General features: G+C 42.8%; 1 protein-coding gene and 1 non-coding gene across 5 annotated transcripts; both read right to left on the reverse strand.

Annotated features, from left to right (window-relative positions):
• Positions 1-253: 253 nt before the first annotated feature.
• LOC142432369 (uncharacterized) lies at positions 254-12,723 on the reverse strand. 4 transcript variants are annotated; one of them, XM_075537526.1, is made up of 6 exons: positions 12,588-12,723; positions 11,772-11,858; positions 10,027-10,230; positions 3,106-3,232; positions 2,402-2,497; positions 254-2,162 (listed from the first exon to the last, which is right to left on the reverse strand). In XM_075537526.1, the coding sequence occupies exons 3-6, from the start codon at positions 10,060-10,062 to the stop codon at positions 793-795; spliced, it is 1,629 nt and encodes a 542-aa protein (XP_075393641.1). In that variant the 5' UTR covers positions 10,063-10,230; positions 11,772-11,858; positions 12,588-12,723; the 3' UTR covers positions 254-792. The 4 variants fall into 4 exon arrangements, with proteins under 4 accessions (XP_075393641.1, XP_075393639.1, XP_075393640.1 ...); XM_075537524.1 differs by having other exon boundaries at positions 12,552-12,722; XM_075537525.1 differs by having other exon boundaries at positions 12,520-12,722.
• LOC142432983 (U1 spliceosomal RNA) lies at positions 8,398-8,560 on the reverse strand. Its single transcript, XR_012781053.1, has one exon. It is a non-coding gene; the product is annotated as a U1 spliceosomal RNA (small nuclear RNA).
• Positions 12,724-14,635: the final 1,912 nt, after the last annotated feature.

Raw genomic sequence — 14,635 nt, forward strand, 5'->3', positions numbered from 1 at the left:
CTATATTTTAAAACCAGAAGCTTCTACAATTTTCTAACTTCCAAAATCTTTAACTAAAACCCTGTGCCAACTATCCCACAATTATTTCATCTGATGTAGGTACTGCATCATCATCCAATAACTAGCTAGGAGTATCAAGATCCCACTTAAATATATTCTGGCTAACTCAATGTTGTTCAAGAAGCCATGGGCTCTGTTTCTTATTCACTACTGTATCCTGTGCATCTGATAAGGAAACTAAACACAAAGGCAGTATGTAACAAATACCCGTTATAGTCACGAATAGACCAAAAGGGAGAATATTGTTCCAGAGGTCCCTCTGCACAATATGAAGTTCTAAAATTGGTAGTTTCCAATTGTTCTTCAGAGTGACCTGAGGAAATGAACTAAAGTATGCCCAAATCTCACCACTCCAATATTGGCCTTTAGAATTCACCCCCTCGGTATCTTTGCATTTATACCCAATGGGGTCACCAGGAGTCAAAGTGTGCTTGATAGCAATAAAAAAAGCAACAAGAAGCCACATTCAGATAATTATCTTTTATGTTTTAAGAATCCACATTTCTTGTTTTACACAAAAGTCCATCTGGATCTCAGTGATTTGACAGCGCAATCAATGGGTATGCATCATGGGGAAAATCAGATTATGTTTGAACACTGAACCATTATCTATTTAGGATGAGCTTATCAAGTTTTCTCTTTTTGCAGTCGTGATTCCCCTCTAAGGACACTTTGTAGTTATACAGTGCAGAAATGTTTGCTAATCACTGCCTTCAGTGAGTGTCGTTTATCCTACGGGTTTTGTGGCACATACAATAAGATGTAATTGGACACTGAAGGAACTACCACATTCACAAAAATTCTCTGCGGCACACTCACTGTGTTCTCTCCTGATGGATCACTTCTGGCAACAGGCTGTCCTACAAGAATTACATTCCTATTGGTTAGCGGAGTACTGTTTATTGATGTCTGAGCTTCCATCTGCATAGTCACAGTACTAACTGGGTTTCTGGTTAGTTTGAGATCACTGGTACAGGATGAGACATGACTAGGTGTGGCAAGGTCTACTACCTTGCCTGAGTCTACATGCCTCTCTCCTGTGTACGTTCTTTTATGTCTAGTAAGGCGAGACACGGGAAAAGTTTTTTCACACTCGCTGCTATCATCCTGTTTCTCTCCTATATGAGTTATTTGGTGGATGAGAAGCTGATGCTTTGTGAGGAACGGTTTTGAACATTTAATGCACTGAAAGCGTTGCTTTCTGTGACATTTCTGATGTCTGATGAGACTTGCCTTCTGGGTCAGAGATTTTCCACATTCACTACATACAAAGGGACTCTTTCCTGTGTGAAATCTCTGATGTGCTATGAGGCATGACTTCTGGCTGTAGCCTTTACCACATTCACCACATACAAAGGGTTTCTCTCCAGTATGAATTCGCTGATGAATAATGAGATTTCCCTTCTGGACGAAGGCTTTACCACATTCACTACATACAAAGGGTTTTTCTCCAGTATGTGTTCGCTGATGAATGGTGAGAAATGACTTCTCTGTAAAGCCTTTCCCACATTCTTGGCATATAAAGGGCTTCACTGCCAAATGAACTCTCTTATGTTTATTAAGCTTTGCGTTATAGAAAAAGGCTTTCCCACAATCCGGGCATTTATACGGTTTTTGTCCTTTATGGCTTCTTTGATGATGTTCAGTGAGTTCGTGCTTTTTAGAGAAAGCTTCCCCACATAGACAGCATCTATGGGGGATCTCTTCATTATGACTTAGCTGATGAAGATTGAGCCTTGACTTCTTGCTGAAGGCTTTCCCACATGTACTGCATACATGTGGTTTCTTTATCTTGTGAGTTTTCTGGTGCTTAATGAGTTGGGACTTAGTGGTGTTGGGTATCCCACTTTCAGGGACTATAGGTTCAGTATTACATTGCTCAGCACAATTCTTGATGTCGTAACTTCTGCTCTGCTGGCTTAATGTTAAATGTGACTTCCCGGCTTTTACACGTAAATCATGGTTTTTTGGGTTGAAAAGAAAATGGCTTTTGTACTGAACAGTCTCTTCCAGTGCCACATGTCCATTGCCTGCTCCCATTCCATCCACTTTCCTTTTATTTTCCCAGTGCTTAGGCAGATGATCATCAAATGTCCACATTTCTAGAAAAGAAGAGAGCAATGAATCTTTCTATCATCTCTACGAGGAGTAATTTGACTAAAACATCCTTTGATATAAGGTGGTTCTGTAAAGACAATCCTATGATTATGAATGTATATAAAACTCCACTTTTAAGTTTCCTTGCATAGGAATGGGCCTTGGGTTCTATGTTGAACTTGATTTTCCATCCCCCTTACAAAGTTAGAGGTCAGACAGTACCCCACACCACTGCTACACTCACCTGAAAAATTTCCACTTTGGCTTTCATCTAATATAGTCCATAGTTGTTCTCCTTGTTCCAATTTGGAAAGTACATTGGGTTTGCTAACTTGATATCCTGTTCATGATAAATAATAGACTCTTAGATATACTAAATGGCCTTTTGTTTGTGAAGATGAAAGAACTTCACATATGGGTTAAAAAAAACAACAATATTCACAAGAGCAAAGTAAAGGTTTTGCTTTCAAGAGTGGGAGGTACATACAGGCACACCTTGGAGATATTGCAGGCTTGGTTTCAGACCAATACAGCAAATGTGGCAGTAAAATGAGTCATAAGTATTTTTGTTTGTTTCTTTCTCAGTGCACACAAAAGTTCTGCTTTCATTATACTATCTTCTGTGAAGTGTGCATTATAAAGAAATCTGATATGCTGTAAAAATTACCAAAATGTGGCAAGGAGACACAGGTAAGCACGTTATAAAGAAAATGGCACCTATAGACTTGCTTGATGCCAGGTTACCACAAGGCTTTGACTGTAAAAAATACACAAACTGTGAAGGAAAATAAAGTGACAATAAAACAGGGTATGCCTAGACCCTCTGATATAGTCAGAATAGACGGAGAAACATACACTTAAGCAACACAGGTAATCCTTTCAAAAATTGAGGCAGTAAATGTCACTAACGGGGCACCCCCTTCAGTGGCTTGGGAGAATTGTTCTCACCCACAAACACCAGGTTGCGATAGTTTTCCAACATCACATCTTGATACAACTTCCTTTGATTAGGGTCCAGGAGCTGCCACTCCTCCCAGGTAAATTTCACAGCCACATCACTGAACGTCAGTGATTCCTGTAATAACAAGGTCCCATTTCATAAAGTGAATTCCTCGTAATGATACATGAACTATGAAGAAAGTTGTGTTCTTGATCTCTTCTCTATATGCTGTAACTATATCTCTAGCATTTGTAATACGTTTTTGAGAAATGAAAAACCCTAATAAAATTTTCTTTATTCATGTATTCAATCATCCAGCCATTAATCAAATTAGAAATTCTACAATGAGCAGTGAAATCCTGTTAATAAACTAGAAACTTGTGTATGAGTTTATGTACAAATGGAAATATACACTAGTTTGTGTGTCTGTGTATTTGGCTACCTAGATACCAAGAAAAATAAATGCTAGCACCATCAGGTTCCTACAATCACTATTGAACTTCAGAGCCAGTCCCAAAATCTACAAAAAGATTCCAACTATCTGAATTATAAAAATAACATGTTTGCATAAGGAAACGTGGTGAAGAAAGCTGATGGTGCCTAGCTATCAAAAGTTATAGTGTCTGGGGTCTTAAAGGATTGAAGATAAACAAGCAGTCATCTAGCTCAGAAGTACCAAGTCACATGGAAGAAGCACACCAGCCTTCAACCATGAGGTGTCAAAGGTTTCAGGTATTAGGCACAAAAGATCATCTCATTGTAAATGAGGAGGAGTGCAGAGTGGAGACCCAAAGCCCATATATAGGGAACTGGACACCTCTTACAGAAGGGTCTCAGGGAGGAGATGAGCCAATCAGGATGCAATGTAGCAATGATGAAAACATACAACTTTCCTGTAGTTCTTAAATGCTCCCCCCCACCACTATCATAATCCCAATTGTACCTTACAAATCCAGCTAGACCAGAGAATGTACACTGGTACAGATAGGAACTGGAAACTCAGGGAATCCAGGACAGATGATCCCTTCAGGACCAGTGGTGAGAGTGGCCATAAGTGGGGTTGGGGGGTGGGGAGTTGAGGGAAGGTGGGGTAGAAAGAGGGAACCGATTACAAGGATCTATAACCTCCTCTCTGGGGGACAGACAACAGAAAAGTGGGTAAAGGTAGACGTTGGACATTGTAAGATAAGACTAAATAATAATAATGTATAAATTATCAAGGATTAATTGGGGGGGGAGGGATGGGAACAAATGAGGAGCTGGTATCAAGGGTTCAAGTAGAAAGGAAATGTTTTGAGAATGACGATGGCAACAAATGTACAAATACGCTTGACACAATGGATGTATACATGGATTATGGTAAGAGTTGTAAAAGCCACCAATAAAATTATTTAAAACAAATAACATATTTAGTCAGTGTGTTCCATCTGGAGGAAAGAATTCATGAAGCCACCAAAAATATTTCAAAAAGAAAATTGGATGAAATTGAGAAGCACGCACACACACGCACACGCACACACACACACGCTTATACACGAGGGGGCACCCTTCCAAAAAAAGCAGAGCTTTTGTAGAATGTGTTTTTCCCGCTAGGGGCACACTGGGTACCTCACTCTGAGTTAGTGCACCCATTGGCATAGACTGAGAAGGTTTTCTCTGGTCATAGTGATCTTTTTGGTAAAAGCAGTTTTTCTCAAACCTCATTTTTTGTGATGGCTGATTTAAGAGAAGAGCATGTGGCTGTGAAATTTTGTTTCCTGCTTGGGGAAAATGCCGCAGAAACCGGTGGTATGTTGAGCACAGCTTACAAGGCCAGCACTATAGAGAAAACTGAAGTATACGAGAAGTTTTCTCGTTTCAAAAAAGGTGAAATGTCAATGGATGACAAATCTTCTGCACATCTGTCAATTTCCAAATGGAAGAAAATGTCGACAAAATTTGTGCTCAAAGATCGATGACAAACCACTGACGAGATGGGGAAGTTATCTGGACTATTTTGGAGCTTGGTTAAGTGAATTTTAGCAGAAGATTTGTGAAATTTGTGACTTGGGTTCCGACTGACCAGGAAAAAGAATGCCCAGTAGAAACATACCGTGCTCAGAAGAGACCCAGACTTATTTCCCAAGGTCATTACAGGTGACGAGACGTGGTGCTATTCTTACAACCCTGAAAACAAACATCATTCAAACTAGTGGAAGGTACCATCCTCACTTCACCCACAACAAGCTCGTCAAGTGAAATCAAAGATTAAGACAATGCTCATTTGTTTTTCTGATGTGAGGGAGTTTGTTTCACCAGGTCAGACTGTTAAATCAAGCTTTCTATTTAGAGCAGCAGTTCTCAACCTGTGAGTCACGACCCCTTTGGGGGTGGTACAACCCTTTCCCGGTCTGTTTCATAACAGTAGCAAAATTACAGTTATGAAGTAGCAACGAAAGTAATTTTATGGTTGGGATCAACACAACATGAGGAACTGTATGAAAGCGTGTGGCATTAGGAAGATTCAGAACCATTGATTTAGAGGTTCTGAAAAGATCTTATAACTGTGTGCAATAAAAAAGGTTTGATTTGTGGTAGACAGGAGATTGGTTCTGGCACCACAAAAATGCACCTGCTCATGCAGCCATCTCAGTGCGCCAGTTTTTGGCAAAACACATCATTCCTCTCTTCCTCCATGCACTTTACTCTTTTGACATTGCTCTGTAGAACTTCTTTTTGTTTCTGTGACTGAAGAGGAACATAAGAGGACAGCAATTTGAAGGCTTAGAAGAGGTGAAAAAAAAAATCAAGGGAGGTGCTGTCAGACATCCAAAACATGAGTTTGAAAAATGTTTCCAAAATGGAATAGCATTCTATGATGCTCACTTTCCCAACGACACAACCACTGAAGACCAAGCAGGTGAATAAGCAAATGTGGTATGAAGAAAGCTGATGGTGCCCAGCTATCAAAAGATAGTGTCTGGGGTCTTAAAAGCTTGAAGGTAAACAAGCAGCAATCTAGCTCAAAAGCAACAGACCCCACATGGAAGAAGCACCCAGTATGTGTGATCACAGGGTGCTGAAGGGATCAGTTATCAGGCATCAAAGAACAAAACATCACTGTGTGCTAACCTCCATGATGTGATCGCTGAAAACAAATGGGTGCATAAGCAAATGTGGCGAAGAAAGCTGATGGTGCCCGGCTGTCAATAGATAAAGCGTCTGGGGTCTTAAAGGCAAACAAGTGGCCATCTAGCTCAGAGCAACGAAGCACACCAGCGAGGTGTCAAAGGGATCAAGTAGCAGGCATCAGGACAAAAAAACCTTATCATAGTGAATGAGAGGGGGAGTGTGGAGTGGAGATTCAAAACCCAGTTGTAGGCCACTGGACATCCCTTACAGAAGGGTCTCAGGGAGGAGACAAGGCAGTCAGGGTGCAGTGTAGCAACGATGAAACAAACAACTTTCCTCTAGTTCCTAAATGCTTCCTTGTCCCCCACTATCATGATCCCAATTCTACCTTAAAAATCTGGCAAGACCACAGGATGTACCCTGGTACAGATAGGAACTGGAAACACAGGGAATCCAGGATGAATGATCCTTTCAGGACTAGTGGTGTGAGGGGTGATACTGGGAGGGTAGGAGGAGGGTGGGGTAGAAAGGGGGTACCCATTATAAGGATTTACATGTGACCTCCTCCCTGGGGGATGGACAACAGAAAAGTGGGTGAAGGGAGATGTCGGATAGGGTAAGATAGGACAAAATAATAATTTATAAATTATCAAGGGCTCATGAGGGAGGGGAAAAAATGAGGAGCTGATGCCAGGGGCTTAGGTGGAGAGCAAATGTTTTGAGAATGATTAGGGCAATGAATGTACAAATGTGCTTTTATGCAACTGATGTATGTATGGATTGCGTTAAGAATTGTAGGAGCCTCTAATAAAACGATTAAAAAAAAGAAGTTAAAAAAAAAGATATAGCATTAAAGGGTAGACAGTGAATGTCCAAGTTTTAAAGTATTTCAAGTCAAAAGGCACTTCTGGAGCCCAGTTAAGGGCTTGCCACCATCATATGACAAACAAATGTAGCTATCTTTTACTCATTTGTAAATACCATTTCATTTGATGATCTCAGATAAAATTATGTGTTCCAAATAACTTTTTTTTTACTTATATACTATTTTTAAAATAAAATTTTTTTGTTAGGATCAAAAAAAGAAAGGATGAAATAGCAGATTTTGACAAATGTATTAAGTGTAATGGAGAGTATTTTGAAGGTGATCAGTTTGTTTTGTAAAAATATTTAAATAGCCTTGAAAAAAAAATGCCATTTTGGGGGGGTACCCCTGTATTAATAGACAAGTTAACCACGTATCAAATACATGAAACAGATCACTGTTAATTCAGTTGTAATTTGCAACTTGAGAAACTACCATACACATAACAGAGAGTAAGAATATGAAGGAGAGGTGAGTCAACAGGGGTGTGAATGATATCTTCTTCACAAATAACTGTTCATAACCTCTAAAAGAGAAGAGTCAGTGGGCACTCAAAAATAATATTTTTAATTAAATCATTTTATTGGGGGCTTGTACAACTCATCACAATCCACACATCCATTTTGTCATGCACTTTTGTACATTTGTTTCCCTCATCATTCTCAATACATTTGCTTTCTACTTGAGCCTTTGATATCAGTCCTCATTTTTCCCCTCCCTCCCTCCCCACTCTCCCTCCTCCATGAACCCTTGATAATCTATAAATTATTTTGTCATATTTTACACCGTCCGATGTCTCCCTTCACCCACTTCTCTGCTGTCTGTCCCCCAGGGAGGTTATATGTAGATTCAAAAATAATTTTAATCAATGAAAGTCCTCTGGCAGGCAGATTCTTAGCTAGCCCTATGAGTGTATTCCTATCTTGGTACAGCCCCATCTCCTTGAGCACGGGCTGTTCTCATGACTGACTTACTCCTACTCAACAGACTGGGGAATGTCAGGGGCAAATGATCTATTAGAGCTGTTACTCCCATCTGGATGGTTTTAATGGTGTCAGCTGCCAGTTTGAGGGAGGCCCATCTTGCAAGTAACTGAGGGCAATCAACAGGGAGAAAGTGAGGCTCTCGTGGAACTCAATCCTGCCTGTAACCAAGTAAGTAGGCAGATCCTTCTCTGTTTGAGTCTCAGACCAGACCTTAGGCCTTGCCAACACCTTTATTGTAGTTTTGTGACACTAAGAAGCAGAGCACCAAGAGAAGCTGTACCTGGATTCCCTACAGAAGCTACGACACAGTAAATACACGAGCTTGCTCTTTTTTTTTCCAGAGGAGCACACGAATGCAGCCCCCCACTACCACAAATTATGCAGTCGTGTTTCCTACATTTGGGGAAATCGCAGGGTTCAGCACATCTGGAGTGCAGTGGCTAAGCCTCGCCCTGGGAAACCACCTTCGTGATCATGGTCTCTCCCCTGCCAAGTAAGTATAATATGAGCTCTTTTAAGCCTTACAGGCAAATGTTGGCACGCTGTGCAGGAAAGCAGATTATTCGTGCAATAACTAAACTTTGAAAAAAATAATCCAAGAAAACATGAAATATATTTGACACAGGTCAAAAGTTGGAAAGGAAAAATCTGAAAATTTGTGACAAGTTTTTAATTCAAAATTAAAACTTCTGTATGGAAAAAAAGCCATGTGATGTCAGATTAAGGGATGACCAATGGAAACAATTCCTAGAAAGCACTATGAGCAAATGAGCAGAGAATGTGGGCAGATATTTCAAAAACAAACGATCTCACTGATCAAGGCAAGAAAGATTTCAACATCAACAGTAATTAGTAAAACACAGAAATGAGGAGCTCATCCAAGGGCTCAAACAGAAAGTAAATGTTCTGAGAATGATGATGGCAACAAATGTACAAATGTGCTTGACACAGTGGATGGATGTATGGATTGTGGTAAGAGTTCTACGAGTCCCCAATAAAAGAATCAAAAAACCTCAAAATAAATCAAGACACGGATTATCTGATCGCGTAGATCGCTCAAAGTTATGACAGCTGATATTACCGTAATAAAAAGTACTGGGAAGAATAGGTATCCTGGATACACTTTCATGTCCTGCCCTAGACATTCTCCTACATGCTGTCAATGCATGCATTAATTTCATCTCCACAATGACTATGAGATAGACACCATTACCACCATCACCAGTCTACAGATGGGAACACTCAGGTATGCAATAGCTGGAAGTGGTGTGTGAAAAGTCATGGAATGACTCCTGATTTCCAGATCTATACTCAAACACCAATTCACTGACAGTCATATGAAATCCATGCATTGCTTCCATTTCACAAGTATATTTAGGTTTAGTTTCTAATTAAACCTGGATCACTACGAGGCTAAAACCATGGGCCAACATGTATTTGCCTCCTGCGTCCACCAAGTTTGCTTATTCTATTCCTATACGGATCTATTAGGTGCGAAAGCTAGAAGACAACCCTAAGACAGCTACTTTTGCCTCTAACAGAATGCTGCTGTTCAGGACACCAAATACCACATTATCTCTTAGAAAAGAAATATTCCGAATAAAATTTCGTGAAATAATTGATATCCCAGGAGAAACTCATGTGCATTCTCCTCAAACAGGCTTTATCATTTAAATTATGATTCTCTTGTGTTGGGCTGAAAAACATTAGGTGCTAGTTGACAGCTAATGTACCCCACAGGATCCTCTAGTCAAGTTTCTGTTCAATGCAATAATTTAGTGTACATCCCATGAATAATATAGAGTTCTGATCCTATTTTGCTGGATGTGAAAGTTAGTCTATGTTTATTTATCTCCAGTTCCTAATGTTCCATAGTTACACTTTTGAGTTTCATTGAACTGATAATTTACAAGTTATTTATAATTCATTGGGGAGGAAAAGGGAACTGTAAAATGAACCAAAGTCACCTGCATCTTGATAATTTTCTTTTGTTTTTGAGACATGGCCAGCCACTGGGATGCCTTGTGTTTTCTGGATCAATTCTAAATTCTTTTCAGCAGTTTCCGTCTCCAGTGGAGGACGTCCTCGGAAGTGATAATATCCAACTCCTTCAACTTCTTTCCTTTGATTTTTTTTTGTTTTTGCTGCTGCTGGGAGACACGATCTGGGAGCTGAAGACAAAATTCAAAGTGAGTGGTACTTTCTATTTTTGACCAGATTTTGCCTGCCCCTGATCTTAAACTGAGAGCTTTAATAATGTTGAATGTCTCTTTACTTAGTGCCCCCCAATAGATTATATCCAAGGGCAATAAAGTCCTCTTCCTAGAATCAGCAAGTAGATGATCTGTTGGCTTGTTCACTTGAGACAGCCTATGGGGCCTACGAATTGAATGGACATGGTGGGTGGTACAGCAGCAATGCCTTGATAAGCTAAATTTAGACACATCCTTCTTGCACCATCCGAGGCACAAAATGTTAACAAGCACTATATTTCCTGCCAGCAGTAAAGACAGAGGTTGCAGGTGGGTTTGAGCAATTACCCAAGGGAAGGCAAGGCCCCTTCCTGGGTCACAGCTGACAAGTTGATGACAATGAACTACTGATGCCAGTGGCACTAGAGAGCTAAAAATGAGTCCTTACTCTGACTGGGCTTTGCATTTCCAATGGCATATTCAAATGCCAAAACACTACAAAGGATTAGAACAAAAGACACTACCCATTCAGGCCACTGTATTATAGCTCCCTTGAAAGGCCATGTCCGGAACCACTTAACTGTATATACAGTTCCTGTGTCTGGTGAGACTTTACAGTGATTTGCCAAACCAAATTGGGGGTGGGGGTGGGGGCAAGAATGCTAAGGGGAGACAGAATACCTGGAGTCAAAGATGGGAGGGATGCCGCAGCTTGGAGAATGTGAAAATTTGGAATATGCTTGACTTCTGCCTCATAGGTATTGGTTTTGTGTTGACTCTTACATTTGTACAGTTGTACATTTGTAAAAGGCAGATTCTTTGTTCTGAAAGATGGATCGAGAACGCAAATTTGTTTATTCTCTCTCCTTCCCCTTGTGAAGGTGGGCATGGGGTTGTGCGGATGCCCTGACACCATTATTCATGTTTTTCATGAGGAATCAAGAGAAAAGAGCCACTACCAGACAATACAAGGAATTCATGGGAGAAAGGACGCAGATAAACTAAGACTGGCTTTAGTCTTGGAATAAAATGATGCACCTCAGGATGGGGTGGAAAGGGGAACTGAATACAAGTATTTGCATATAACCTCCTCCCTGTGGGATGGACAACAGAAATGTGGGTGAAGGGAGACGCCAGACAGTAAGCTATGACAAAATAATAATTTGTAAATTATCAAGGGTTCATGAGGGAAGGGGAAGCAGGGTGGGAAGGGAAAAATGAGGAGCTGATACCAAGGGCTCAAGCAGAAAGCAGATGTTCTGAGAATGATGATGGCAACAAATGTACAAATGTGCTTGACATCATGGATGGATGGATGGATTGTGAGAAGAGTTGTAAGAGCCCCCAATAAGACGATTAAATTAAAAAAATGATGGACCTATTTATTTCATAACTTTTGGAATCCTGAGGGAGTTGATAATTTTATGATCTGACATCTGGAAAAGACAAAGGGTCAGTGAGTTCTCTGAGTGGGCAATAAGATAAACATATTGTGGTCAAAACGATCTAGGTTCACATACCTGCTTGGCCCCATTAAAGTACAGCCGGCTTCTGGATATCGCCTCAGAGCTGAGCTACTGCATCCCGGTAAGCATAAAACATGAGCACTAGAAGTTGGGCAGAGCACTGCGTTTACTTTCAAACAAAAATGCTTTTCTACGTGGTAAAAGCGATCTAAGGAAATGCCTATTTAACACTTCCTGGGCAACTCCCTAGCAGATTTCGATGAATCCCCAAAAAGGAGGAGGAAGAAATGACCCACAAACCCAGCCTTCCACGTAAACGGCACGCCCCCCTCCCCCCAGCCCCAGCTCCCAGGAGCAGGGAGTTGCGCAGACACCCTGGAGCCTGACCAGCGGGGCAGTGTGGGTCGTAGGATAAGGGCGCTCACCCCGCGTCTGACCCCACGGACACCGCGTCTGACCCCACAGACACCGCGTCTGACCCCACGGGCACCGCGTCTGACCCCACGGACACCGCGTCTGACCCCACGGACACCGCGTCTGACCCCACGGGCAGCTCGTCTGACCCCACGGGCACCGCGTCTGACCCCACGGACACCGCGTCTGACCCCACGGGCCCCGCGTCTGACCCCACGGACACCGCGTCTGACCCCACGGACACCGCGTCTGACCCCACGGGCAGCTCGTCTGACCCCACAGATACCGCGTCTGGCCCCACAGACACCGCCGACGCTCAGCGGCTTCCCCTGAAACACCTCCGCCCGGCGAGGCCCTTGGAACTCCAAATGTCCCCGCGTTCACGTACCTACTTCGCCCTGTAAAAGTACCGAACCGTACCTACTTCGCCCTGTAAAAGTACCGAACCGTGCGGACCTGCGCCTGCCCAGACCAGGAACCGTTGTGAGAAGCGGCGCTCAAGTCGGCAGCCGGCCCTTTTCGTAAAGAGCCCGCGCCGCTCCACGCGCCCGACGACGCAACACCCGCCGACGGCGGCCGGCAAGGGTCCGCAGAGTCCAACCGCGCGAACCGCCGACTTCCGGGCGCCAGCGCGCCGGAAGCGGCCACATTTGCGCACGCGCCGTACGGACGTCGGAGCACCTCTTGGGGCCCCAACGCGGACAAGCGCACCTACCCTAACTGTGGAGTGGATTCCGGGTCCCAGCGATCCTTAGGAAAACATGGGGTGGCCCCACAGGACCCCCAAGGTGACTTAGCAGACAAGCTCTTTAACCACTGGGCCAACTGCACTCCGATTTTGGAGACTCGTCAAAAAACCAGAAACCTGGCGGTATAGAAGCTCGCTAGTTGGGCTGCGATCCGCAAGGTTAGCAGTTCAAACCCCCAGCCGCTCCCCGGTAGAAAGTCGGGGCTTCCTACTCCAGGAAAAAGTTACTGTCTGGAAAACTCACAGGGGCAGTTCTCTCCTGTCCCATAGGTCCGCGGGGAGTCGGCATCGGTTCCATGGCAGCGAGTGAGTTGGGCTGCTAATTTTAAGGTCAGCAGTTCGAACTCACAAGCTGCTCCCCCAGAGAAAGAGGATGCTTCTTGCTCCCATAAAAGATTAACAGCCTCCCCCTCAGGACCAATAATGAGAGTAGCAATACCAGAAGGGGAGGAAAAGGGGGAACATATCGGATCACAATCTACATACATATCCCAGGGGGGTGGACAACCGAAAAGTGGGTGATGTGAGATATAGTCAGTGTAAGACATGGAAAAAATAATAATTTATAAATTATCAAGGGTTCATGAGGGATAGGAGGTGGGGGAGGGAGGGGGAAATGAGCTGATACCAAGGACTCAAGCAGAAAGAAAATGTTTTGAAAATGATGGCAACAAATGTAAAACTGTGCTTGACACAATGGATGGATGGATGGATTGTGATAAGAGCTGTATGAGCCCCCAATAAAATGATTTATTTAAAAATCTCAAAAAAAGAAAAAAAATTAACAGCCTCAGAAACCTGCAAAACCTGCAAGGGCAGTTGTACCCTGCCCAGTGGACTTTTCCTGTGTCTGACACAATCCTGCCTATTCAGGAGTCCTCAGCAATCTGTCCTTTTAACCTGACAACTGTGGGCGCATTGGCTTCGGCAGCCACAAACCTGCCTTCTTCCGCTAATCTTAGTTTCATCATTGCCCAAAGCTATGTGAGTCAGAAGCCTCAGGTGTAACCTGACCCACAGACTTGGAACTAGCTCACTTCTACACTGGGGAGAGCTACTTTTTTTTTTTTAAATCATTTTATTGGGGGCTCATATAATGCTTACCACAATCCATACATCCATCCATTGTGTCAAGCACATTTGTTGCCATCATAATTCTCAAAACGTCTGCTTTCCACTTGAGCCCCTGGCATCACTTCCTCATTTTTTCCCCTCTCTTTCCGTTTCCCCCTCCCTCGAGAGCTACTTTCTTAATCTAAATTTATAGATCTGCATATGTAACCTTCATTGTTTTTGCTTTTCCAAGGAACCCAGTCTAAGATAGTTTAAGGGGATGGTGAAAACGGAGATCTCTCTCAGGATACACATTCCAGCCATAAAGAGGTTATAAAAAAATCGTGCTCATGTTTTGTACTGCCTGATTCCGTAGGCACTCACCATGCAACGTGGCTAGTTCAACTAAGAGCTTAACCGATTGCTTATTTAAATAGAAGCAAAGGATACCGGTCGTGTTATTTATGGTCTATTAGGGTAGTGTGGCATGGTGGAGGCATCTTGCAGCCTCCAACTTCACAAGCAGTTAGGAAGAGCAAGATCAGCAGCCAAAGGCTGATTCCCAGGAAGCAGGGATCAAACAGGCCTCCACCTTCCAGCTCTTTAAGCCAATCATGACACCAAGTGTTCTTTTGTACTGCGGAACTGTTGGGGTGCGGGGGTGGGGGGGTGTCAGAGGAAACCAGCCTGCAACAACCGGAGG

The sequence above is a fragment of the Tenrec ecaudatus genome, chromosome 18 (genome assembly GCF_050624435.1).
Source record: "Tenrec ecaudatus isolate mTenEca1 chromosome 18, mTenEca1.hap1, whole genome shotgun sequence".
Lineage (NCBI taxonomy): Eukaryota > Metazoa > Chordata > Mammalia > Afrosoricida > Tenrecidae > Tenrec > Tenrec ecaudatus.